The sequence below is a fragment of the Juglans regia genome, chromosome 5 (genome assembly GCF_001411555.2).
Source record: "Juglans regia cultivar Chandler chromosome 5, Walnut 2.0, whole genome shotgun sequence".
In the NCBI taxonomy this organism is placed as follows: domain Eukaryota; kingdom Viridiplantae; phylum Streptophyta; class Magnoliopsida; order Fagales; family Juglandaceae; genus Juglans; species Juglans regia.
Genome location: NC_049905.1, coordinates 7,221,482 through 7,248,493, shown reverse-complemented (window position 1 = coordinate 7,248,493; position 27,012 = coordinate 7,221,482). Strand labels below are relative to the sequence as shown.

At 33.4% G+C, this 27,012-nt stretch overlaps 2 protein-coding genes across 2 annotated transcripts; one reads left to right on the top strand and one right to left on the bottom strand.

Annotated features, from left to right (window-relative positions):
• The first annotated feature begins 7,757 nt into the window (after nucleotides 1–7,757).
• LOC108983555 (transcription factor DIVARICATA-like) lies at nucleotides 7,758–10,223 on the top strand. The gene is made up of 2 exons (XM_018955230.2): nucleotides 7,758–9,235; nucleotides 9,542–10,223. Exons 1-2 carry the CDS (start codon nucleotides 8,811–8,813, stop codon nucleotides 10,059–10,061), a joined length of 945 nt encoding a protein of 314 aa, XP_018810775.2. The 5' UTR covers nucleotides 7,758–8,810; the 3' UTR covers nucleotides 10,062–10,223.
• A 9,900-nt stretch (nucleotides 10,224–20,123) lies between these two features.
• On the bottom strand, nucleotides 20,124–26,897 carry LOC109007633 (beta-glucosidase BoGH3B-like). Its single transcript, XM_035690292.1, has 9 exons — nucleotides 26,639–26,897; nucleotides 26,165–26,369; nucleotides 25,664–25,754; nucleotides 24,014–24,159; nucleotides 23,298–23,541; nucleotides 22,887–22,991; nucleotides 22,622–22,804; nucleotides 21,431–21,632; nucleotides 20,124–20,787 (listed from the first exon to the last, which is right to left on the bottom strand). Exons 1-9 carry the CDS (start codon nucleotides 26,805–26,807, stop codon nucleotides 20,294–20,296), a joined length of 1,839 nt encoding a protein of 612 aa, XP_035546185.1. The 5' UTR covers nucleotides 26,808–26,897; the 3' UTR covers nucleotides 20,124–20,293.
• Nucleotides 26,898–27,012: the final 115 nt, after the last annotated feature.

The window sequence follows — 27,012 nt, the reverse complement described above, 5'->3', positions numbered from 1 at the left end:
TCAAAAGAAATGTACGAGACTTAGATGTACTAAAACTGTAGTATCATTTCTCATACATAATTATATATTATATTTACATGTGCTTGGCCAAAAATACAAACTTCAAAGGTTCAGCCGCCCCTCAAAAAGAATAAATTAGACCTTACAAAATTAAGGAATCATGAGGTGGTCCTCCAATGACTTTTATAGATGTTTTAAGGAGACAATAAATCTAATAGAAATAATTGAATTTACTGGCATATTACATGAATCTTGTGAAACCACCAGAGACACTCAGTAATTTTTCCAAAAATTAAATAATTTAAAATTGAGTACTTGGTCTTCCAAAAAGAGTGCAAATTCATTTAAACTGACAAAGATATTAGGTTCACTTCTAAAATTGTTTTTTAAATCTTCAATTTTCTTGTCACATGTACACATTTATCTATGTTATCTGCACGAATATTAATCTTTGAGGTTATCTTAATTAAATGGTGCATCAATAAAATAAAGAGATGCATCATGTATATAGTAATAGTTTAGCTCCCAAATAAATTAAAATAAATAACACTAAGAGTACGTGATCATGAGCTTAAACAAAGGCTCTTAAGAAATAAATTTAAAGATAAGTATTAGGTCTACACACTTATAATACAAATAATATAAAAAAAATTTATATATTAATATGACTTAATATAATAAAAAACATTATTTGTATTTATAATTTTTATTTATATAACAATATGTGTTAATGTGTCAGTTATTAATAAGTTCAAGATTACGTTAAATTATGCTAAGCTTAAATTTTAGAGAAATGATATTTATATAGTAAAGTACGCAAGTATCGTATAATTTAAAAAAAAAAATTAGTAAATATGAGATTCATATTAAATAAAATTAATATTTTTAATAATAAATTTTATTTTATATAAAATAATTGTGTAGTATTTATATATTCTATAAAGTATTAATATAAATTTTATTGCATTATGCACGTGTCATTTCTGAAATTTAGGCGTTGATTATAATGTGGACTGGTCCCCACTAAAAATGGCAGATTTCGAAAGACTATTTTTTAGAACAAATTTATATTTTTATTAAATTAATTTTTTGTTTTACCCATCACTGTTTAGATTCTGCTCCGAAAATGACACCTCATACCAGCAAGAAGGGCAATGGCGACAGTTCGAGACCTTGGCTTGTTAATGGAACACTCTCTCCATCAAATGGATGAGGGTGAGAGATTCGAGCTGGCAAGTATATAACGAGTAATGTTATATATAATTGTGAAATATGTAAATATCACATAATTATTTAAAAAAATAAAATTTATTATTAAAAAATTAATTTTATTTTCATATAAATTTCGTATTTATTTATTATTTTTTAAATAATTGTACGACACTTGTACACTCACAATTGTAACTATCATTTCTATTAAAGAAGATGGTTGGTGAAGACCAAGCTTTCTAAGAATTAATTTTATCCAACTTATTTTTCTTTTTAGTGTAAAATGTAAAATAATTTTATTATTGTATTAAGTGATGAGACCAAATTATTAAGCTTAGAGTAAAAAAAAAAAAATCTAAAACTTACCACTTATATCATATTCTTGGCCTGTCATCACCATGTAGTGTCATATATTTTATTAAAAAAATAAAAAATATATATATTTAAAATAAAATGATATCCAAAAACACACAAAAAAAAAAAAATCCTAAGTTTCCTCTACCATTTTATATTTGTGTTTTCTTATTTAATTTCTTTTAATAAATTACGTCATATGTCACGTCAAGAAGATAATTTGAATGTTAAGTTTCGAATTGTTAAATAGCATTATTCAAAAATATATAGACATAAAATAATGTATTATTATATATACTAAAACTAAAATCACTATAGAGTAAAACCCTTTCCTGATTTTAGCAATCCTTGTATATGTAAGAAAACCCAACTAAATCGTAAGGGATTTTGCTTTTTAGTTTGGAATACAATTAAGAGAGGTTTAGATAATGAGTCGATATGTGTTGGAAGTTGAATAAAATATTATTAGAATATTATTATATATACTAATGCTAAAATCACTACATAGTAAAACCCTTACGTGATTTTAGCAATCATCGTATATGTAAGAAAACCTAACTTAATTGTAAGGGATTTTGCTTTTTAGTTTGGAATACAATTAAGGGAGGTTTGGATAGTGAGTTGAGATGTGTTGAAAGTTGAATAAAATATTATTAGAATATTATTTTTATTTTGAGATTTGAAAAATTGAATTGTTTATTATATTTTTATTGAAATTTAAGAAAATTATAATAATGAGATGAGATGAGATGCTTTCACAATCTAAACAATTCCTTAAGGTGAGTATGACATGGTGTATATGGGGGTTGAAATTCAGCTGATAAAATGAAAACAGAAAAGAGAGAGAGAGAGAAACCATAGTTTTCAATTAATTATTTCGAGTTTTCTAACCTCATAAGCAATAATCATAAATGATAAGCTGATATATATATTTAAAAAAATTATTTATTTAAGATTTAAGGGGGCCTCCAAGATATTAATCCCAGTAAAAACATGTATTAGCTTCAACTATTTACACTAATAACAACTATACATAAAAAACCGATCATGAAAATATGTATTATTCTCTAATAATAAACAATCTCTTAGGCAAACATCCACACAAATAAATAAACTTAAAATCGAGCTCCGTGCTCACTTCTAATGCAGTTGAATATATCTCCTGTCCAATTAGAGTTCCACGCTCACACCTAATGCAGTCGACTACATCTCCCGCCAAAGCAAAGGTTCGTGCTCGCATCTAATGCGATCAAGTGCATCTTCCACCTATCTCTCCAAGTTTAGCTTTTCACCACTTAGCACAAAACATATAGAAAACCTGGGATCAAACAGGAAACCAAAGACCGATTTTCAAAATTTATTCTACAGATTATTTACTTAAAGATTTTCAAGGCCTTCTTATCTAGCAAATCAACTTTAAGTATCGCAAACATCTATAGGGGTCAAATCAACAATCTATAATTTAGCCTCGAGATAAGGTTGAAAAATCAAGTTAAGAGATAAAACTAAGAAAATATAAGACAAATTGACTTAGACTCCTAAAAAGAAAGAGACTCGGACTTCTAAAAGGAAAAGATTTCACAAGGCAAGTTAGACTCAATTACTCTAAGAAAATATACCTCTATATAAAGAGGAGACTCCCCACAAATCTGACAAACTCTACATAGATATCTTCACAGTCTCTTCACAGAAGCTTCATACGTAAAAATTTCAGCACACATAGTGACTCTAAATGATCTTCTATAAATTCTTCCATTGTATTGTAAGATATGTGAGTAATGAGAAATTGTAAAATTACTAATTATAGTGAATTTCACCCCTAACAATCTGTGGACGTAAACATTATACCAAACTACGTAAATTCTCGTGTTTCTCTTTATTTATTTTTATTTGTTTGTTTACTATTTATTTTATGGATGAATGTGAAGAGCACTGTGTCAAGGCCTGAATCACCATCGTGAGCCGAGAATTATTCTTTCCTCCTTCAAATCTATTGTGTAAATTAAGGCATTAACGACAATTTTTTCTAAACTCTTAGTAAATAATCTATTTTTTAATCGCACCTTTCCAACTAAGAGAGGTGTTTTGTGATCTCTCTCCCCTCTCTTCCCTTCTCACCAGGCAATAGCATCCTTGCGATTTCCATCCATTTCACTTTCACTATTTTTCTTATCCTTTTAGGATGGATGAAGTTAGACCTAATGATTTTGGACACCCACTAAATTAAATTAAATGTGTCCCGCCATTGCATTCTTCGACCATTGATTTACAACTCTCACTCGTCAATGCAGTCTCATTTTTACCAGTTCATGAGAGTACTCACACTCCGCTTAAAAAGAGCAATTCAAGCTCTTCATCATCAAACTACTAAAAAGCTAATCTCCTAATTAATCATCTTAATTTATTCAAGTCCCGACCCTCAGTTTCTTTCTTTCTTTTTTTTTTTAATAAAAATTATCAAAAAAAGTATTTATGTGAGCGCATTTTGGACTTCATTTTTATTTTCTTTTATTTTTCATAACTATCTTTATATCGCAAGCACATTGTTTAAGCCATTTGACTTAGTGTATAATTGTAGAGCAATCAATTATAATTTCAATTCCTCAATAAAAAAAATATATAAATTACATTATATATACATATATGTATACACATATAATATATTACATAATGATCAGACAACATTTTGGTTTTTTCTTCACACTATCTTCTCTCTTCCAAAAATGGATTTTTTTTTTTAAATCTTCTCTCTCTCTCTCTCTCTCTCTCTCTCTATATATATATATATATATATTTATCTCTTATCCCACCTATTAGCCACCTATTAGCATTCAACAGCAGTCCAAAGTCCAACCCCATGTTAAAACTTAAGAGACTAGTCTTCGAATACCAAAATCTTATTCATATTCATAATGTCGGTCCAAACATAGAAACTTTTTTTTTTTTGATGGAGTCCATACATAGAAACTGAACATTGGAATGGTTGGTATTGGCATAAATGGTATCACTTTGTGGGTCAATGGTTGGTATAGGTGATGCCGTTATCACCTATAACGGCATCACCATGCAGTGATTAGGCATTAATCAATGGGGAGAATTAAGTGTCTTTTTATGTAGGTAAGAAGAATAATGACTCGCATTAGCATCGAGTCCAATTCTCACTTTGAGGGTCGGGATTCGACTCTATCTTCAATATGGCTCAAACAAAATAAAAAGAAAAATTATATTTATGATCGTGGAGTGAGCAAACGTCGCGTAATTTTTTTTTAAAAAATAAGTAAATATGGAATACATGAACAAAACTAATTTTGTAATAATGAGCTACATTTTTTTTCAAAATAATTACGCGACGTTTACACACTCCACAACTGTATCTATCATTACTGAAATAAAAATAAAACAAAAAACATTATCGATAACATGTATTATGCAAGAACTCATCAAATGAAAATGAGCTGATGTTTAGCTAATCTTTTTATTAAGATGCTCTCACTATGTTTAAATTTACTTAAGGCTTACTTATGCATGAGGTATGGTCTCCAAAAATGGAAGGAGAAGCAAGACTAGGTGGGTACAAGTTATCAACTAAAGAGAAATGTTAGATGCCGGTTTAGGATGTCCAAGTTTCATCCACATTTTTTGAAAAAGAGAGCGACCCATCTTGTAAAAGTAAAATTTTCCTATGTATATCATACTTTTTAAAAAAATTTATTGAGATTTATATGTCTTAAAAATAATAATGATATATATAATCATATAATATAAGTCTCGCGTACTTTACTTGCTTTAAAAAAATAGATAAAATATTTTAAAAAATATTATTAAATATCATCATAAGGTGTATAAGGCTCGCACATTTCATTCTTTTTTTTTATGGGCGCATACTTCATTTGAAAAGAAGTAGAGTCTATAATTAAAAAATTAATTTTATCATGTGAATCTCATGCTTATTCCTTTTTTTTAAGAGAATACTTGATTGCTAACCCTAAAATTATAACTGCTAAAATCATCTTTATGTTTTAAAAAAAAATGTTACAGACAAAAAAAAAAAAATTTATATAAACAAATTTATAAACTTATATGATATTATATAATACGTTAAAAAATAAAACGTAACATCAAATCACTTTAACTTATAAAATTATATTTTTTTAAATTTCTTCATAAGAAAATCATTTCTCCGTTTTGAAAGATTGGGAGAAAATAGGAACGGAGCAGTTGGTCACATCGGAAGGAGACTGCTAGATTGTATTGCATTGGTTGAGGAGAGGGACGGTGGAGGACGGCCTAAAAGTCTAAAAGTATGCGCGTGAGAATACGCGCCGGTTAAAGTATGACAGGTGTAGTATTAAGTATGAAATGAGTTTGGACGAAGCAAACGGTGTGGGACCTATTAGGTTGTGAGTCCCTTATTGGAGTGTACGAGACACGCGCATATGATGAGAGTGAAGAAGGAGATGGTTCTCCTACTCAATTCCACTGACCAAGAAGGTGACAAAAAAAGAAAAAGTGAAAGTCGGTGGTTGGTTGGCCAGAAACGTCCACGAATAGTTTGCAATTATGTGTGGGTTGCTCCAATAATTAAGGGTTTATTTACCCTATAACGTGGATCCAGCTAATTGGAGGGTTTCCCTGGTTGGCGGCTTCTGCCTTGGACTGAATGAATACTGCACCTTGTTTCCACCAATCATTAAACTCCACGTGTTAAGTTCCAATCGCCTTTCCAAACGGACCCTGCTTCCTTCCATCCTTGACATCACAACCCATACAATTATGTCTTGGGGTCGTGGGGCGATCTTTTAAGGAGACGTTTGGATTCGCAACTCATCTCAACTCATCTCATTATTATTTATTATTATTCAGCAACTTTAACTCACAAATCTCACTACTATTCACAACTCATCTCATTACTATTTACAATCCATCTCAACTCATCTCAACTCATCTTAAGTTATCTTCGAATCCAAACGCCTCATCACTATGTATTATTTTCTTCAAATACATTAATACAATTATAATTTGAATTTTTTAGATAGATAAAATAATTTTAAATAAATTGAATAAAATATTTTTTAATATTATTATTATTTTAAAATTTAAAAAATTTGAATTGTTTATTATATTTTGTATAAAAATTTGAAAAAATTATAATGATGAGATGAGATGAGATAAGGTGAGATGATTTCTATATGCAATTGAGTCCTAAATCTAATTAAAACTAAAACTTATTTTATGAGTAGAGTTAGTTTTACAAAATAAAAAAAAAATATCATTAAAATAAAATTAAAAAATGAGAAGTCTTTAGTTACAAAAAAAAATATCATAAAAAAAAATTCATAAATTTATATGATTTGAGATGATAGATTAAATTATAAAATTATTTTTATTATAAAATAAATTTAAAGTATTATATAAATCCATATAAATTTACTTTTATCGTACTTCTTTACAACTATAACATTTTTTTTATAAATTAATACAATTAAACGTGATACATTACATTTATTTTATAAAAAAAAATAATTTTATAACGAATATATGTGATCAACAGCCTAATGAGAACCCTGTTTGGTTGTGACATCGTGCATGTGCGGGTCCTCACAGCATCAAGGTGACAAGAGTGTATGAAAAAGAAAAAGAAAAAATAATATTAGATATAATCGTAGAATACATAAATATTATATAATTATTTTGAAAAAGAGTGAGATTTATTATTAAAAAATTAATTTTTTTATATAAATTTTATATTTATTATTTTTTTTTAAAATGATTGCACGACGCTTATTCACTCATAATTGAATATTATTTAAAAAAAAAAAAAACTTTTACATCTAGACCGTCATTTTTGGCGGCTACTCTATTTTAGCCCCTAAAGAAAAAACAAAAAAATCCATAATTAATTATCTCTGGTAAAGTTAGTCTCATCAAATGGTTGAGAGCAATTATGAGTTTGAGCCTCTAATGACTAAGTGCAGTACATGAACCAACTTCCATCTTTGATAACTACTTGCCAGGCCCTATATAATGCCTTTAAGGCTTAAACAGATTGAATTTAGAATATAAAAAAGGAAAATAAAAAGGGAATTTATTTATTTATTTACTTTTATATAAAAAAGAATTTGAGAAAATGGGTCTTCCCTGAGAATCATGTTATTTTTGAAACAGATGAACAAGGGGAGTGTGTCTATTATTATAAGGAAGAACTTTTCCATGAGCTGCACTGTCCACAAACATCATCTCCGCCAATCACAGTCCACCACCTTCAACCTCAGCTATTCTCTCTCTCTCTCTCTACAGGAGTTTTAGCAAAACTTTAGATTCATTCTTTGAAGTTCACCAATAACTTGCTTTTCAGCTTCCCTTAATTTTCTCTCCTTTTTATTTCAGTTTCACGTACTTTTTTGTTTTTTGTTTTGCTTTTCTTTCCTTCCTTTTCTCTGTTGCTGAGGCCACGAGAAAAGGAAGAAAGAACAGATCTTTACCAGCTTGTTCACTGCTCCAAATCCCAGAGTTTAGTGTCTCTTTTGTTTTTCCAATTGGGTTTTTATTTCCAGCCTTTTTATTTGTGTTTCCTCTATTCTTCTGAGTTACTTTTAAGAGTCTCCACAGCTTCTTTTCCTTTCGCAATTGGGATATCAAGTGGTTGCTGCTGGAGATTCAAATGTTAGTTTCCTCTAAAGCTCATTGCTTTTTTTTTGGTTTGGAAATCTTCCCTAGAAGCCCTACTCCCTTAGAATTCTGAGCATTTCAGGTCCATTTTCTTGGAATTTTTTTTCCTGGGTGTTTGCTTTTTGATTCTGTTTCTGTGTTTGTTTTTATTGGATATCCACTGGGGTCAGATCTCAGAGTTGGTTTCAGGTTCTAGGGTTCCATTATGGAGCAGCTAAATTATTTTCCTTTTTAATTTATTCTGTGAAATTTTGTTTGTTTTTCAAAAAGGTGGGTCTTTTTTGTAGATTCCTCAGGGGTAAATGCCTATGCGCAAAAAGGTATTCTGATTCCTTTCAAAATGCTTATTGATTTAACACTGATATTACTGCTTTGAAATCTCCACCACTCTGCATTTTCCTCTAATGGGTCCTTCTCCCATCTCCCTGCCTTTCTTCCTCTGTTCAACAAAATCGAAATCCTGCGCCAAATCTTAAATTCGCTTTCTCACAAAGTACGGAAAGAGCAATCCCAGAACAGTAAATTCGTTCATATTTTTCGTCGTACGCTACTGATAATTCGCATGGTAGTTCAAGACGATGAAGTGGGAAACTGAAATTATCTCCCCTGCATCGTATATTCCAAACGCGAATTGGTTTCTGGAAGAGAGCAAGAGCGCGAAATGGACTGCGGCCGAGAACAAGATGTTCGAAAACGCGCTGGCGGTGTACGACAAGGAATCACCGGACAGATGGCAGAAAGTGGCGGCGATGATTCCGGGAAAGACTGTTAACGATGTGATGAGGCAGTACAAGGAATTGGAAGTTGATGTTGGCAAAATAGAGGCTGGGCTGGTACCGGTTCCTGGATATTCCACCTCGCCATTCACCTTGGATTGGGCGAACAGCCATGGCTATGACGGGTTTAGACAATCCTACGGCATCGGCGGAAAGAGATCATCTTCAACTCGACCTGCGGAGCAGGAGAGAAAGAAAGGAGTTCCATGGACAGAGGAGGAGCACAAGTGAGTGTTGCTCATAAATTCTTGTTCTGCTTAAATTTTACGTAATGGTAGAGTTTACTGTGTACGACAGAAAATCCAAGTACTTGAACTAGGATAGCATCTACTTTAACGACATGGATGTTGTGATGTAACAAAAGACTATATTTATGTTAATTCTATGTATATATATATGAAGCTTTTTAGTGTTTCTACAGGAACATGTATCAAAAACCTAGTTTTCTTATATCTTTGTTGTTAAGATGTTTGAGTTTTGTAGTATTTTTTTTACTATTCAGGCTAATCTAATCTCTCGTCTCATCTTGGCAGATTGTTTCTGATGGGGCTGAAGAAGCACGGGAAAGGGGACTGGAGAAATATCTCTCGAAACTTCGTTATCACCAGGACACCAACTCAAGTGGCAAGCCATGCTCAGAAGTACTTCATCAGGCAGCAGCTTTCTGGAGGGAAAGATAAACGGAGAGCTAGCATCCATGACATAACTACTGTCAATCTCGCCGACATAAAAATGCCTTCACCGGAAGATAAAGCACCCTCCTCCCCGGAGCACTCCTCAGTGCTTCAGCATCAGCAGCAACAGCAGCAGAGAAATTCCACGGTCACGGCTAGAACACCACCTTTTCATTGGAATCAGCCAAATGGAGGAGGAGCAACCATGTCTTTTAGCCCAACGCAGGAAAATTTGTTCATGGCCTCTCCTTATGGGATTGTTGGCTCTAATTATGGGCACAAAATGCAAGGCCAAAATCTGCCCAGAGGCGTTTCTCATGAATCTTACACAGGACAAGCTCAAAATATGGTTTTCCAAATGCGCTACCCCCGTGGATGAGATGCCAGTTTTTTTTTTTTTTGTATTTCAATGACTTGACTCGCCATATATATTTGTTCTGTTCGCTAGTTACCTGTGTTTGTTCTTCTTCCTGGTTCTATGTGAATATGTTATTCAGAACTTGGGGTGTAGTCCATATATGGTACATGAACTTAAAGTGGACGAAGATTGTGTTCCATCTCTCAGTTTCTCTTGTGGGAACTTCCAATCTAAGCTATGAAATTGAGTGGAAAGAGTCTCAAATTAACTTACGGTTCTTTGTATAAGTTTTAGCGTTGAGGTTTTCTGCCATGATCATATCTTGCAATGTTGTCGAGGATGAAGTGACAGGCCAGCTTATGCAGAAGGGCACTTAATGATGGGCATGGTGCATGACTCTGATGGAGACTATTATGTAAAGGAATAGGAGATAGTTTTGAAGCAAAAACAAATGGAGATTTCACTCTTAACAGTCCGATGTTTGGTACCTTAATGAATTGTCCCTCAGATAAGATTATAATGCATCATGCATCAATAAACTAAACAATGGAAGTCTAAGCTTGCATGGTGCATGAAACAAAGGCAGCATTAATGAGATCAAAGTTTCTCCACTCGTACCCACCAAATTACAAGTTGCAGATCAATTAAAGGTCGAAATCTGCAGCAGTACCTAAATTCAAGAAATAAAAAAGATAGTCTACTGAAGCTGATGAAGCATTAATGTGGGCATCCTAGGTGGTGGCTTTGTACACTTTAGGGGTATGGTTGGAGAAAAGCTAACCGAGTCATTGAGCACTCAGTTTGGTTTTCCGTAGCATCTCTGATAACCAACTTTTCTTTTCAACCCTTTTTAAGACTACTTCAATTTCAAAAAATCTTCACAACCTCCTAACACTCCACACTCCACATTATTTTTAATTTTTATTATTTTTTTCTTTTATTAAATATTTATTATATGAATAATAAATAAAAAATTTGAAATAATTTAAAAAGAATAAACTCAAAAAAAAATTTAAAAATATATTAAAAATTTAAAAAATTTAAAAAAATATGAAGTGTAGAGTGTGGTAGAGGTTGTGTAGCAATGCTCTTTCAATTTTCACCACTCCATTTTCCTCTGACCTAAAATGGCCAAGTTGACTGTGCTTAGGTCCTTAGCCCTAGTCGATGCTGACTCTGCATGCACTAACGTCTGAAGTTATCATATAAATGCTTCAACCCCACCTTTTTTTTTTACTCTTTTCTTTGGTGATTTGTCTTTCATAGAGACATCTTTTTCAAGAGATCCCTATTAGAGAGAAGAAGATCCCACCCTACAAGCATTAATTAATGATTAAATAATAATTATGTAATATAAAGTAGGATTCATGTTGGATTACTCCAAGTAACTTTACACACACTCTCTCTCTCTCTCTCTCTCTCTCTCTGGTTTTGTCATGAATGGGGGCAAAACTGTGGGCCTGTGGCCACCAGCAAGCATGAGGTAACTCTTTGAGTCTGTCCAAGAAAAAATAAAAAGCAGTGTGGTTGGTTTTGTGATTCTAAGTGTACGGCACCAACCAACTAATCAAAAATTTTTGATGGGTTTCACTGTTCTCTAAATCTAGAGACAAGTTGTGATCCCTTTCATGGAGACAAGCCATCTTAGCTTTTCATTTGGCAGGAAAAAGAGCTCTTAGTTCTTTACATTTTCTTAATCAGTGTAGATATTACACTTTAAATATCTCTCTACATGATGGGCTTTGAGATTCTCTTTCTAGTGGGGGAAATTTCACTGATCTCACATTTCCTTTAGTTTTTTTTTTTTTCTTTTTTATAAAGTTATAGGACCAAGAATCTTCTTCCTGATTATTTTGAGCTAATCATGATGATCTAATAAGACAATGCAACAATTATTATCCAATATTAATTCAGCGAAGTTGCAGTGCACACTGAATCCTGCATGCTGCAGCCAATACATATACACATACACATACACATGATACACATGTGTGTATATGTATATACACACATATATACTTACGTGGTAGCATATTGATTGATGAATCACGAGTAATTTCATGGATTTCTATATGGACCAAGTTAGGTTTTGTTTGCATCTAGCTATCTTCTGTACGCACGTCTCATGCAGATAATATATACACACAGAAAGATATGTACGAATTCCTCGTGACCATTCTGTCAGAGGGGGCGGGAGGGGGGAATCCTCCACCATCTTCAGATTAATGAATGGATCGATATTATTTGTTTGCACTTCATGTGTCTTTTCTCTTTGGTTGTCATTGATTTCCTTTTCTTTTTTCGTTTCCTATTATATTTCTATGAGAACACTAGAGTTGAGTTAGAAAGAAATAGACACATGAAATAGACCCGACAATATATATTGAGGATTTAAATGCTGCTCGAAAGACAAATTTTATATGTTTATCTCTCTCTCATTCTAAATCGGAGAGACAAATCCGTTTGTTACAATTACCAGAAACTTATATATTTTGGAGATTATGTAACCAAGCACAAAACGCAAAGAATTGAGGGCAAGATCATGAAAAGCTTAGTAACCATCATGTGGCCTGCATTTACTATATTCATATATACCCATCCATGAAGCAAAGAATGGGTAAGATGAGCAATATGGTGATCATTCCAACAAGTTTTTTCCACGGTAGATGACAAACTAACTGCCATCTTTACAGAAAGAGGAAGCATTTCTGCAAGTTGCAAGAAGGAAAAAGCACCAAGCTAGGCCACTTTATTCTTGACTTGATCAATATCTTAACAAGTTGTTGTAACAATATACATGATAGTATCACAACTACACACTTTCTGTCATCTAGTTTCCTCAAATTATTGAACATTAATGTTCTGATTCCCTGTTATAGATGTAAAAGTTTGGTTAGGACTATGTGACTAAATTGATAAGTTTGGATAGAATTATGTGACTAAAATGATAGAGTTTATCATATCATTAAGTTTGTAATTTTGAATGAATGTAAATTATTTATTGACTTTATCTATAACAATATCTAGGTGGTATTAGAGGATGTTTAGATAAGTCATAAGTGTGAAAATCGAGTTATAAGGAATCTGCACTTATCCATAGAAGAGATTGAACTAAAATCTATTATTGCGGAGAAAATTTATCGCGAAATGTCAACATTTCGTCAGGAGACGTCTTTGCGACAAATTTGATGCATCAACAGAGTCCTACTGAAACTAAAACTTCTTTCAGATTGTTTATTTAAAGGATCCTATTGGTTAAGATCTGCAGAGATTCAGATGTGGATACTTTTTAGAACACTTTCAAGTGCAGATTTTGGTGAGAAAATTTCTTAGAGACTTTTCATATTGTTTCTCTTAAAGTGTAATCATGCTCCATGTTGGAAAATTGATTGGTCGAGTTTCAGTCACTAGAGTTCCAGGAGAAAAGTCAATGTTTGAAGATCGTCAGAGGTTCTGACTGCTACTACGGTAGAAGACAAATGGGTTATTTGTCTGGTCAAGTAAGAGTGTCAATTGACAAAGGTTTTGTAATTGAGTTTTACTTGTAATTGATTCTCAAATAATAAAATTGACTTTTTCTGGATTTGGCTGTCTCGTAGAATTTTATCTTTAAAGAGTTCCTTTAAAGGGTTTCCCTTCGATGCCAATCTTATGCAATTTATTTATTTTGTGTTATTTCTTAATTACTAAATAATTGCATGATTAACGATTAACCAATTTGTTAAGTGAATTGGTAGATATTTTCGTTGTGTTACAATACAAGGGTACTGGGATAATTTTAATTGTCATAAGAGTGTGGTTCACTTATTCGAGTGTGATCCGTTTCCCTGTTGACCATGTCGTTATATGTCTCGCCACACTTTGATGTTGAAAACTATGCATATTAAAAAGTTCGTATGAGGACTTTCCTCAAATCTTTGGATGAACGTGTGTGATATGCAGTTGAGCGAGGCTAGACTAAACCCGAGACAACTATTGATGCTTGGACAAAAGATGAGATCACCAACTCTAATTAGAATAGCAACGGATTTAATGTTATCTTTATGACAGTTTCTTCTAAAAAATTTAAGAGAATTTCCATGTGTGAGGTGGCTAAAGAAGCTTGCAATATCTTGGAAGTCACACATGAGGGAACCAAAATCGTAAAATACTCTAAATTACAATTACTAACCTCAAAGCTTGAAGAAATTAGAATGCTGGAAGATGAAAACTTTAATGATTTTTATACGAAGTTTAACGATATTGTGAATTCCAAGTTCAATCTAGGCTAAAAGGTGGAAGATTCAAGAGTTGTAAGAAAGATCATAAGATCTCTACTTGAAAGATTTTGCCCAAAGGTGACTGATATAGAGGAAAGCAAGGACTTTGATGAAATCAAGGTTGAAGGACTAGTAGGTTCTCTCTCTACAAACCTATGAATGTTCTTTTCCTCAAACAAGAAAATGTAAGTCCTTTGCTTTCAAAACTGTGAAAGAAGATTGTGAAGATTTTTCTGATAAAGAAAATCTAAATGATGAGGATATAACACTTATTACTAGAAAATTCAAGAAATTCATGTTTAATAAGAGAACAAATGGAAAGTAAAAAAGAGGTAAGGAATTTCCTGCTAAAAAAAGTGATTTTGAAAAAATTGAATAAAGATAAATCTGAGCAAAAAGATAAAGTTAAGTGCCATGAATGCTTAGGATATGGTCATATAAGAATTGAATGTCCAAACTTTAAGAAAAATAAAGGAAAAACACTTAATGTCGCACTTAGTGACAGTTCAGAATCTGAAACTTCAATTCCATCATTTGATGATGAATTTTTTTTTTTTTTTGGTGGCTTTTTCTACTGTTGTTAATGATTTTTTCTGATATTGTGCAAATAAAATCTGAAAGTGAATTTGATGATAGTGACTCGAATATTGCTATTGTTGATGCTAACCATGAGTTAAGTGTACATGAAGCATATAATGATTTATGTGAAGAAGCGGTCAAGCTGAAAAAACTCAACAATAAGCTGTACAATAAACTCATAGATATGGAGAATGAAAAGAATAACCTTGTTGAAGCACTGAAAATTTCTAATGTTGAAGTATTAAGGTTAAATGATCAAAAGGATGCACAAGAAAGAGAATTAAAAAATTTTCAAGAATGCAAACAAAAAACTGCAACGCAGAAATTGGAGGAAATGTTGTGCTTTCAGAAGTCGAGTTGTGATAGAATTGGTCTAGGATACACAACTTCCAAAGGCAAAGAACTTCGAGCCTTATCATCTGCTGCCGCTACTTCTAAAGGTATTGTTTTTCTCAAAAGAAGTCAATGTATAAATGCTCAAAATCATGTTGTTATCCAAGTCATTTTATTCAAAAAATCTGTATGGAAAATCAACCACAAAAAGGCTGAAGAAAGGTAAGTATGTAGGTAAGTTTATTCCTACTTGTCATCATTGTGGTGTTGTTGGTCATATAAATTCATATTGCTTTAACTTGAATAAAGTGAAAAAAAATAGAGGTGAAAGAAAGTTTAAAATAAAAGGAAATACTCTAAAAAATCAAGATGAGATGAGTTAACAAATCACCTTCATAAGTATCAAGCTTGGTGAACTAGCAGAATTTTGTCTTCATAATAAAAAAAAAGATCATACAAAGTAGTGTTGATGAAAAGAATAGCCCAAACTTTAAAGTAAAGTGGGTGATCAAAGAAGATGATGTGTCACATTAATAGAACCACTTGCATGTTCTTGCATTCATTGTATATCATTAGCTTAAGACATGCATTTTTGTTTAGTTTTGGTTTTATGTTTTTGTTTTTGTTTTTTTTTTTGTTTAAAATACATTATTTTTTTCTGAGTTGTTTCTAATTTTTTAAGGAAAGTGCATGTTGGATATGTCAAGGTTTGAGCACTTGTGTTCTCACATAGTAAACTATAGAACTTATGCATCTATTTATTTTGTGCAGTCCACTTTGTGTATACTAATTCTATGGGTCATCTTGACAAAGTTCAAGTATTGTGAGGAACTTATATGTATGTTCATTATAATTAAGTTTCATATTTATTATTGAGATGCTCACCATAGTGGGAGTCCATGCCTTGAATTGACTAATACTAGTTGAACCTAGTACAATAATAAAGGGATCTTCCATTGCCAAACACAAATGGTTGATCCATATAGAAAAATTCAGTATTAAATCATTGCGGAAAAAGATAAATACCCTACATGGATCTGTCCCTTAAATCCTTATAGAAAGAATCGCTGCTCAAATCATTATGGAAAAAGATGAGCAACAAAAATTGACATAAAAAAAAGGGGGGTTGTGCAAACTAGTGTTTTGAAGAGATAATCATGTATCTAGGCCCTAGTATAAAGTTTGACTTTTGAAGTGAGTGATAATCTCTTAGGAGCATCTATAAGAAGAAAATACTCATGAATAATATTATCAAAAATATATTGAAAAAGAAATAAAGAGTTACTTTTCTATATAAGTTTGTTCACTCACATACTCACATGAACTTTGACATCGATGATCTTATGAGGTGTGAACATACAATGAGATTGTTGCAAATAAGAGAATGTATTTTATTGTATATTATTTGTGAGTGACACTATGTTTGAATAAGATGCATTTAGGCATGTTATTTGCTTCATTTTTTATTTTTTTATTTGTTTTTGAATATATATATATATATAAAGATTTTATTTTATATAAAATAAATAAAATGGTGAAAATATAAAATATATTTTATATTAGATTTATGGTTTTATTTTTTTGGTATAGGTTTGTGTTGGGCGTTTATGCTTCTGGAGTAGAAGTCTGGGAGTTGGTCTCTGTTTTTATGGGATAAGTCCCAGTGAGACTCTATGCCAAGAGTCTGTGCACGGCACAAGTAACTATTAGTGACTTAAGTCACTTAGACCACTATGTTAAGATATAAAATAATAAAATCTACCTCTTCCCATCAGCTTAAATTTTTGGGATAAGTGGTGATTTCATATAGTATCAGAGCAGAAGTCCTAAGTTCAAACCCTGACTCTACACTCTTTCCCATTGAATTAAATATTCCACTTGTTGGGCCTACTCATTGAGGAGAAGTCTGGCCCACAAGTGAGGGGAAGTGTTAAGATCTAAAATAATAAAATCTACCTCTTCCCATCAGCTTAATCTTTTGAAACAAGTGATGATTTTACACACTAAGACCCAGACCCCCTTTACATCCCAATAACTCCCTTACTCATCGCAATACATAGACCCACAACACTGCCTTACGCGAGTCCTAGCCCTTCTCATTCATTCCTTATCTCATTTGATTTTTTTTTTCTTTGTGATAGAGCAACAGTTCCGATTATCTTAATCCATTGGTTTATATCAAGGTAATATTACTTCATTAAAACGCCTCTCTTTTTCAAGTTCCAGGGTTCGGTGCATAAATATATATATATATACACACACGAAGTTTGGGATTTTGGTTGTTGTTGTGTGAAGTTAGGGCTTGAATATTTGAATATTTGAATCTTTGTTCACCTAGGTGTATATTATTCATGTATATAGGTTGGATTTTGGTGGGTTATGGAATTATTCATTTCAGTTTCAAACTAGTACCTACCAAGTATTTATTTTTATATCTTAACCAAACTACTTCATTCATTGTCATTATTTTACTTGCATTTATGCTCGTACATCAAGTGCATTTAATCCATGAAAAGTTGAGACACATGGGAGTTGTTCATCATGTCCTTCTTAGTATCTTCATCTCGGCTCACATAAATTATATTTATTATCTTATGAGTCTTGTCAGATTAATGACAAAAAGGGCGAGTATTGGAGGAGTAGATTGATTTATTTTGGGTATTGTGAAATTTAGGTGGAGTTTGAGTAAGTGTGTATGTTATTAAATGAATTTGCTTGAGGGGGAGTTGAATGATTTTTTGTGTGTTTAAGATGGTTTAATATTGAGGGGGGGAACTAATTATAATATTGAGAGATAAAACTAAATTCTGGACATAATTTTGATGTTGGACTAGAACATGGTTAGACTTTGATTTGAATTTTAAATCTTGTGAATTTTGACAATACTAATCTTAGTTACTGTTCTATATCAGTATTTTTTATTCCTGATTATTTGCTTGGAATTTCTACTCAGTTTATTGGTATGTTGCTTGTGCTTTTGACATGTTTATATTACATTTATCAAGTTGATTTTGTCACCAATCTACCAAAGGGGGAGATTGTAGATGCAAGAAATTCATCAAGTTGGCTTTATTACCAATCTGCCAAAGGTAGAGATTGTAGATGTAAAAGTTGTCTATGACTTGGTGACTAGTTGATAAGTATGGATAGAATTAGGTGACTAAAATGATAGAGTTTATCTTATTATTAAGTTTGTAACTTTGAATGAATGTAAATTATTTATTGACTTTATCTATAACAATATCTAGGAGGTATTAGAGGTTGTTTAGATAAGTTATAAGTGCGAAAATCGAGTCTCAAGGAATCTGCACTTATCCAGATAAGAGGTTGAACTGAAATTTGTTACTGCAGAGAAGATTTATCGCAAAATGTCAGCATTCCGTCAAGAGACGTCTTCACGACATATTTTCCCTCAGTAGAGTCCTACTGAAACTAAAATTTCTTTCAAATTATTTATTTAAAGGATCATATTGGTTAGGATATGTAGAGATTCTGATCTGGATATCTTTTAGAGCACTTTCAAATGCATATTTTAGAGAGAATTTGGAGAATTTTCATATTGTTTCTCTAAAAAAATGTGATCTTGCTCTATGTTAAAGAATTGATTGGTCGAGTTTCGGTCACTGGAGTTTCAGGAAAAGAGTTTATGTTTGAAGATCATCAAAGGCTCTGGCTGGTACTACGGTAAAAGACAAATGAGTCATTTGTCTGGTGAAGTAAGAGTGTCAATTGATAAAAGTTTTGTAATTGAGTTTTACTTGTAATTGATTTTCAAATAATAAAATTGATTTTTCTGGATTTAGCTGTCCCGTAAGATCTTGGTGTTATGCAATTTATTTACTTTATATTATTGCTTAATTATTAAATAAATACATGATTAACGACTAATCAATTTATTGAATAAATTGATAGATATTTCCACTGCATTATAACACAGAGATATTTGAATAATTTCACCTAAAATCTGCTTTTAGTAGCTTGAAACGTATGTATTGGAGTGGAGCTCCAAGTTTTGAAAAGGGAAAAGCAACTGATAAAAAGTTTGGTGTGAGACTCTAAATAAGTTGGCTTCATTGGCCCACAGACGTCAATATTGAAACCTCTCCTGTGGGGGATCTTACACATATCCAGGAAAAGAAAATTGAGGGATGGGAAGCAGAAGGTTATCAAGTGATCCAACAAAGACAACTAATAACAAAGACAAAATGATCTTGTTGGTGTTTCAGGAGGGGCCTCTAAGAGTCAATTAAAATATCTTTGTTGAAGGAGATTGAAAAAGTATTTTTCTAGAATATGCTTTGTATCCAAATTCATTTCGTAAACTTGGTTGGAATACGTAGGAGACCACCTGCTGTGAGAAAATATTTCCATGGCCACGTGTCGTGACAAGATTGATTTGACGATTGGGAGGAAATAATGACTTCTTTTTTCTTCTTTTTTTTGTCTTGGACGAAGATATTCCTTGACATCTAATTCTCTCATCATTGACAAAGTCAAAGAAATTCTCGTTTCATTTGCCCACGTTGCTCCTAAAAGAATACCTCAAGTTGAGTCCATGAGACCTTTTTTGATATTTATCTCCCTTAGGCATTGTCAATATGTTTAGTTCATACCTAGAAATTTAAAATTTAAATCTCGTTTATTTTCATAACTCATCTTATCTCATCTAATTATTATAATTTTTTTAAATTTTCACATAAAATAAAAATAATATTAAAAATATATATTCTAACAATATTTTATTTAACTTTTAATTTTAATCTCAATTCATTTCATCTCATCTGTGAAAATAATAGCTTAATGAGAATAGAAGACTATAGTTCATGAGAGCCAATAAAAGGCCTACACGCTTAACAAAAACATAATAGCAATAACAACTGCAATGACGTGCTACACTCACATCTCATACCTATTCAGCTGAACATGGCGGGAACTACTTTTATTCAACTAGAAAGCCAGTGGAAATGGAGCTGTGATAGAATAAGAGTTTAGATGGAAAACAAATACCTTTGATACCAGCTGTTTGTACATAAATGGTTTTGAGAAACCTTATTTTTTGAACTGGCCTTAGTACACAACTCATCAGTTCAGAGATTTCTCTTTATTGCATGTCAACCCAAAGCCTAGGGGGAATAACGGCTCATATGAATTGACTCCAATATGCAGAGGCAGTTGCTCGACTCGTTTAAACCATGTCACTGGTAGTCGGCCCTTGAAGTCGTGATCCCCAAAGATAACATCGGCAATTCCTCCTCCTTCACTTCCAGGCAACCAAGCAGCGATCAGAGCATCTATCTTTTCCAAAAGCCATGGCTCCAAAACCAAGGGTCTTCCGGATACCAAAATCACCAATGTGGGGATATGGTCAGCAACTGCACTTATTATGCCGTCTCCATTCAAGGGGATTACAAGCTTGGAATTATCACCAGGGGTCTCTGCATAGGGTTCCTCACCAACAGCTACAATTGCATAAGAGAAATCCCGACGTGCTAAAGTGTCTGCTGATGGATATTGCTCATAAACTACTTCTGTTTCATCTCCCACTGCTTCTTTAATTGCATCCAAGATGGTTGTGCCTAAAATGCAATGATGTCATTAGTTTTGTGCGGCTGTGCCAATGTGCACCAGAGGCATTAGGGCCAAATACACACACAAAATCTTAGTCCATAGATGTATTATTGCCAGAAGTTTCCAGAAAAAGATCAAACTATGTTGCAATAAAATAAAGGGATCTTGACAAGACATATCAAAATACATTTCATTCTTTAGTTAACAGATTATTTCTTATTCCATAGACTAACTTATTATTGAATGAGTCTCTTCACAACTGAAGAAACAAGTATATGATAATATAAGAGAACTGAATAGCCATATTGGGATAGTCTTCCTAAATGGATTGCAGTTTGGTCAAATTAACTTAAGACAGTCAAAGTGGACAATGAACACGTGCATTTTGTGAAGAGCACTCTGTACTTGGCAGAAGTCATATGGCTTCAGTGATAAACTTGAATGCAAAAATGAAAAATCAGTCTTACAAAGGAGAACAAAAAGTAAAATGAACTACAATGAAAATATTAGCAAAAGTTGCACAATGAATGCAACAAATCAGCCTTAAAGACAAGAAAAAATCAGTCTTAAAAATGATAAATGTTGTTGCTTTGGTTGTGAATTAACCTATCGCTTGATATAAATAAAACATAGAAGGGTGTAACTGTGTACCGATTGTGATCCTTCCGCTGCCTCCATACCATGTTTCTGTCCACCCTCCACACTGATATCCAAGATCATCAGCATGTGTTCCAACAAGAAGAATTCTTTTAGCAATTTTGTCTAATGGAAGAAAAGGTTTCTTAGGATCCTTTCCATTTTTCAAAAGAACCAAGGACTTGCGGACTGCTTCACGTGCTAGATCTCTATGCAACTGCAGAAAATTCCAAAGCTAATACTTTACTTGACCTTCGGAGCAATAAATCAGTGGGGTTGCATTCTTATAGTTCGATGGTGACTTTTTTAACTAAAGTGTTCTTTTTTTCCCTTAACATTAACTAAGCATGCAATTATCTTTAACATGCATTATAATACGATATATTGTAAATTTAAGAAGTAAAAATGCAACAGTTTCTATTCCTTTATCAGGGTCTACTCATTTCTGAGGACTCTAAAAAGGTTCAAGGCCTTTAGAAATCTTTCTTCCTCTAGCCAGTCTCCTCTTCCATTGTGTCTCTTCATTCTAGATCATCCATCTTTCTTTTTGTAATTGCCAGTGATTCATTCCTCTAACAAAATGGTAAGTCATTTTCTTTTGGGGTAGTTGGATTTTGTACCCCAAAATACCACCCCTCTGCAACATACACCACTACGAAAATATGCCATTAAGATTATGCCACGTGACCCATATATCACTCCTCTTAATAGTTCTATCTTAACTAAGGGTGCAAATTGAAACTTACTTTTAGTTTAGGTTGCATTCATAGTTGAGGGTACACATTGCGAGAGGGATGATAGTTTAGGGCTGCAAAGTGTAACTTTTCCTTTTTGTTTCCTAATTACTATGGTGCAATTAACGGGTTTCCGGTGATAGTAAAGTTAAAATTTGTGGCAGTAATAACCATCTATTTTAAGCCACAGGTTGAGGCCATCCCACTATTCTCCGAAAGCGACGGTGTTGATAAATTAGAACTGCAGAAAAAGGACCTGGAAAAAAAGTTCCTTTTTCCCCTTATTTATGGTAAAAGATAATCTACTTACTGATTGAGAAATTGTTTCTCTCCTGGTAATTATAATAGACAGAAGAAGACGGATCACATTTGAGGGAGAAATGACCAAGTCAGATTGGTGGAAAAGTGTACACTCTCTAAAGATAACTTGTTTCGAACAGAGCAGTGCCACTAACCATGTGCTAAAAATTACCTTGCAACCAACACTATCCAGCAAAGATCTATCTGTGAATGGAAATTCAAAAAGACCAGCAACAAACTTCACTCTAAGTATCCGTTCAACAGCATCATCAATCCTGGCCATTGGTATCTCCCCTGATTCAACCAGAGATATCATATCCGTCACAAATAATTCATGTCTCAGAGGCACCATCACCTGCAAATTTTCTAAGTCAGGCAAAGGTGAGGGATAAACAAAGGAAGTAACCTTAGTTTTGGATTTGTTGTTTGAACTCTACCATGTCTATTCCTGCATTAACTGCAGTGGAAATGCAGTAACGATAGTTTGTGCCGCGTGGTTCACTTAATCGGTCAAGTGCTTCCCAGTCAGAAATTACAAAACCCTGCAGTAGAATATTGCCCCACGATTTACCCAGATGTACAGAAACTGTAATCTAATATCTTCCTGCCACTCCACTTTTGATTATGAAAAAAGAATAAAAGAATGAGAGAGAGCGAGACAGAGAAAAAGAATACTGTGACCTGACAAGAAAAAAAATTTGGAGACTACAAAACTAGCAAATAATGAACCAAGATGATCAAAACTGTTTTTACCCAGTAGAATATCCAAAAAGCCAATTATAACTCTCTGAAGTGACAAGAAAAAAGAATTAGCTTGTTTCAGAATATGAGCATTATTGGATTTTTACCTTAAAACCTAGCTTATCTTTTAAAATTTCTGTAAGGAGAAAATGATCAGCATGCAGTTTACGCCCATTCCAGCTAGAATAGGATGCCATAACAGTGGAAACCCCTTGAGAAATACAGTCTAGATAAGGTGCCATATGAATCCTCTCCAAGTCCTCATATGATGAAATGGTATCCCCCTCATTTATTCCCCTGTCAGTACCCCCATCTCCCACAAAATGCTTTGCACAAGCAATAACATTGTTTCTGGAATAAAAAAATGGGCATTATGAGAAAAAGTCCAATGGTGGTTGTTAACAGAGGAATTGACAATCAAGGTAAATCTACATAATGAGTGGAAAGAACAAACAAGGTAAGTCAAAAGCTTAGAATTATAACTGTAATGCTTTTTGAAGGACTATCTAAGATTAAAAGAGAAAAATATAGAATAAAAAGGAGAAGAAAATAAAAAGCAGGAAACATTCTTCCCATTTCCCAAGTGAATCTCCAACAAGTTTAATAAAAGAGCCAAGACTCATTGGTCTGAACAAAATAGAAAGAAAGGAAAGCATATAGCTCTTCAGTTGTCAAATTCTTTCCTTGACCAGAATGATGCGTGTTCAATGCAGTGGTGGATTTGGAAGATGAACTTGCTAAATGAGAAACTTTGCTACAAAAATACTAAATGTTTAGTCATTAAAAAAATATGAATAGAATACTATCAACGACTTTCCTCTACCTTCCAGCCACAAAAGGGTAGCCTTTTGGGTGTTCTTGGGATGGCTGACCCTGCAAGCCTGAGACAATGGAAGTCATCTTTCTAACAATTTCAGTGTCTTCACTGTAACTCTCGTAGCATCTGCCCCATCGGGGATCTCTGCATACCTGTAAGAACCGACCTAGATCATATGTAAATAATTTTTTTTTATACAAGTAAAAGTAAAATTTTATTGATAGAAATAGGCATAGCCCAAGTACACAAGAAGTATACACAGAAAATGCCTAAGTACCATTAAGCACTACTGAGGGATACAAAGAGATCATGAAAACTGTCTTCATTACAACTAATGATCTAAGCCCAAGAAAATAAAGTATTATAAAAGAATCCCTTCAGCTCATCCAAGGAACGTTCCCAATCTTCAAAATGCCTCTTATTTCTCTCCATCCACAAACATCACATAATGCAGAGGGGAATCATTTTCCACACAGCAACAATGTGAGCATTTCCCCTAATTCTTTTCCAGCACCAAAGAATATCCTTAACTCTTCCGGGCATAACCCAAGGTACACCAGTCCGGTTAAAGATATCATATGTAAATAATTTTCTCGAGGACATAGTTTCACAAACAAAAAAGTTTTATTAGAGGAAAAATTATGATGAAAGAAGATAGAAGAACAAGAAGAATCTAGGTTCTGGCCGAACTCCAGCTCACAGTTTGATTTCCCAGGTGTGGTACATTATTGAAAGGCATTTAGAGTACCAATCTCATGTCTCGATTGAATATTAGCTCTTTCCAGACCTGCAATTTTATCTGACAGAAATCACCTGGCACAACAAAACTAAGGATTACAGTTTTACGATATCTAATTTTAATTTTGTACTTCACATGGCGGGAAAGAGAAATCTTGTGGAGAGGGCACCTGCTCACGCCCTAATGCAGCAGATGACCCAGGATCCTTTGAAATTGGTTTCAGGTTGTACGCTTTTGGAATGCCCTAAGGATGATGACAGACCTAAAGGTCATGGGGTATCAAAAAGGACATGTCGGCCTAGACATTTACCAATCCCGAGTAGACCCAGTGCACAAATGGCATGATTGGATTAATGTAAACAACATAGGTGTTCATGGTATAAAATTTTATCGAGTAGCTATTGTACCTAAAGCTAGTTTTCGTCAGCCATATTCTAATGGCCTATTGTACAAATTTTCCAAGGGTAATAAACCATTGCTCCTATTAACAACAGAGATCTGATAAGAATAATAATCTTTTCTGAAAAATTTAAATATTAGGAGATGGATCACCTGCAAAAGTATTATTAAGAGGTCTTTCTCTGCATCTTGTTTGTAATTTATACAGAGAGCTTCTTAAGAATTTAAACCAGTATGTTAACTAACACAACAAGAAATTACCGAAATGGTAACAAAATTAAAAGATAAGACTCAGTCAGTACTGTTGTTAGAAAGCACCAAGCATAAACAACAAAATTCTTCTTCCAATATAAGAAACCCATTGCCAGATTGCAAGCATGTGTTTACACCAAGTTCGGTTACTAAATGAAGTTTTACTCATAATCGGAGTTACAGTCTAAACTTAATCTACCAGTTAACACTGCAAACGCTTCAAAACAAGCACTTCCTCGGCAAAACATTATATTTATAATACTTACAGCCAGACATGGAGCAAAAGTATAGTGAATGCCGCTTGCCCTAACTTCAAGTGCTGTTGCTTCCCCGATCTTTCGATTCAAATCCGCATCCCTATCACAAGTTCAAAAACACAAGTGGGTCGGAGTCTGCAAAGGCTGCTAAGAAGTTTTTAAGAAAAGTACATAAATACAAAAAAAAAAAAAAACTGTTGTGGTTCTTTGACATTGAACTTTCCCGGAAATGAAATCATTTTTTCCTACGTTTCAACTAGTAAAACATAAACTAAGAAGGTGGTTGAAGGCTGGCATCGTGAGAATTTTTGTTTTGAGAAGTATTCGAGTTTGCAACATTTATTGATTGATTCCTCTGCCGGTTTGCTTGCCTGAGTCGGTGAAGCTGTTTTAGTTCTTTCTTCTAAAAGAATAAAAATTCTTCCTTCAATTTTGAGTGTTTTAATTTAGAGGAGAAGTGATTAATTATGTAAGAAACCCCGAAAGCCAGGGACACAGTCTAACACCAACCTCGTAGCTCCGAGGCCAACATTGTGAGGAAATATAGTGGCACCATAGACACTATTGTTACCATGAATCGCATCAATCGCATATATTATCGGTATCCCGAGCCGTGACTTAAGCGCAGACTTCTGAATCCCGTCAACCATATCAGCCCAATCTGAAGACGCTGCTTTTGCAAAGGGTCCACTGCCACCAGCACTGAGTATACTCCCTGAAAAAAGAGTCAACCCATTGTATGGAAAAATGCATAACTGAAACATACACATACAGTCATCAAGATCCACTTAGCTAAAAATGAATGCGAACTTTTAATTTTTACTGTTTTCAAAAGCGCACTTTCATATGATCCAAATGACTTCAGTATGAGTCAACGGAGAGAGAGAGAGCGCATTTTCTTATACACGAACGCATATACACACCCACAAACACAACGTAATTTTTTACATTCACAGAGAGAGAGCGAGAGAGAGAAGAGGCTACCGATGGAGAAGTCTTTGACGACGTCGGGAGTGGCGACTCGGCGCTCAATCTGGGTCATCTGGCCGATCTTCTCTTTCAATGTCATCCGAGAAAGCAGGTCTTTGATACGAGCCTCTACGGGTGCGTTGGTATCCCTGTAAACGGAATCCATGCCCTCTGCTATGCTCATTCTGAAGATCAAACTCGCCAATCACCTTGGACTTAGAGAAGGCACCCAGAAAACAAATCGATAAACATACGATTAACGTAAAATCGTAGTGTCTGAAAAGTTTGTCCTCGGGATTAGAGGGAATGACTGGTAGGTAGGTAACCACGTGAACGGTCACGTGGCTAGCCGGTTCTTTTCTTAGACTTACCGCTGGTTTTTTTTTTTC

Bases quoted from the DNA above. Each gene is read 5' to 3' on its own strand.
- LOC108983555 (XM_018955230.2), top strand. From the start codon at position 8,811: ATGAAGTGGGAAACTGAAATTATCTCCCCTGCATCGTATATTCCAAAC. The intron at 9,236-9,541 runs GTGAGTGTTGCT...TCATCTTGGCAG, and splicing joins TGGACAGAGGAGGAGCACAA to ATTGTTTCTGATGGGGCTGA.
- LOC109007633 (XM_035690292.1), bottom strand. From the start codon at position 26,807: ATGAGCATAGCAGAGGGCATGGATTCCGTTTACAGGGATACCAACGCA. The intron at 26,370-26,638 runs GTAGCCTCTTCT...CTCTTTTTTCAG, and splicing joins CGTCAAAGACTTCTCCATCG to GGAGTATACTCAGTGCTGGT. The intron at 23,542-24,013 runs GTAGAGGAAAGT...TTTTTATTCCAG, and splicing joins TACCCTTTTGTGGCTGGAAG to AAACAATGTTATTGCTTGTG.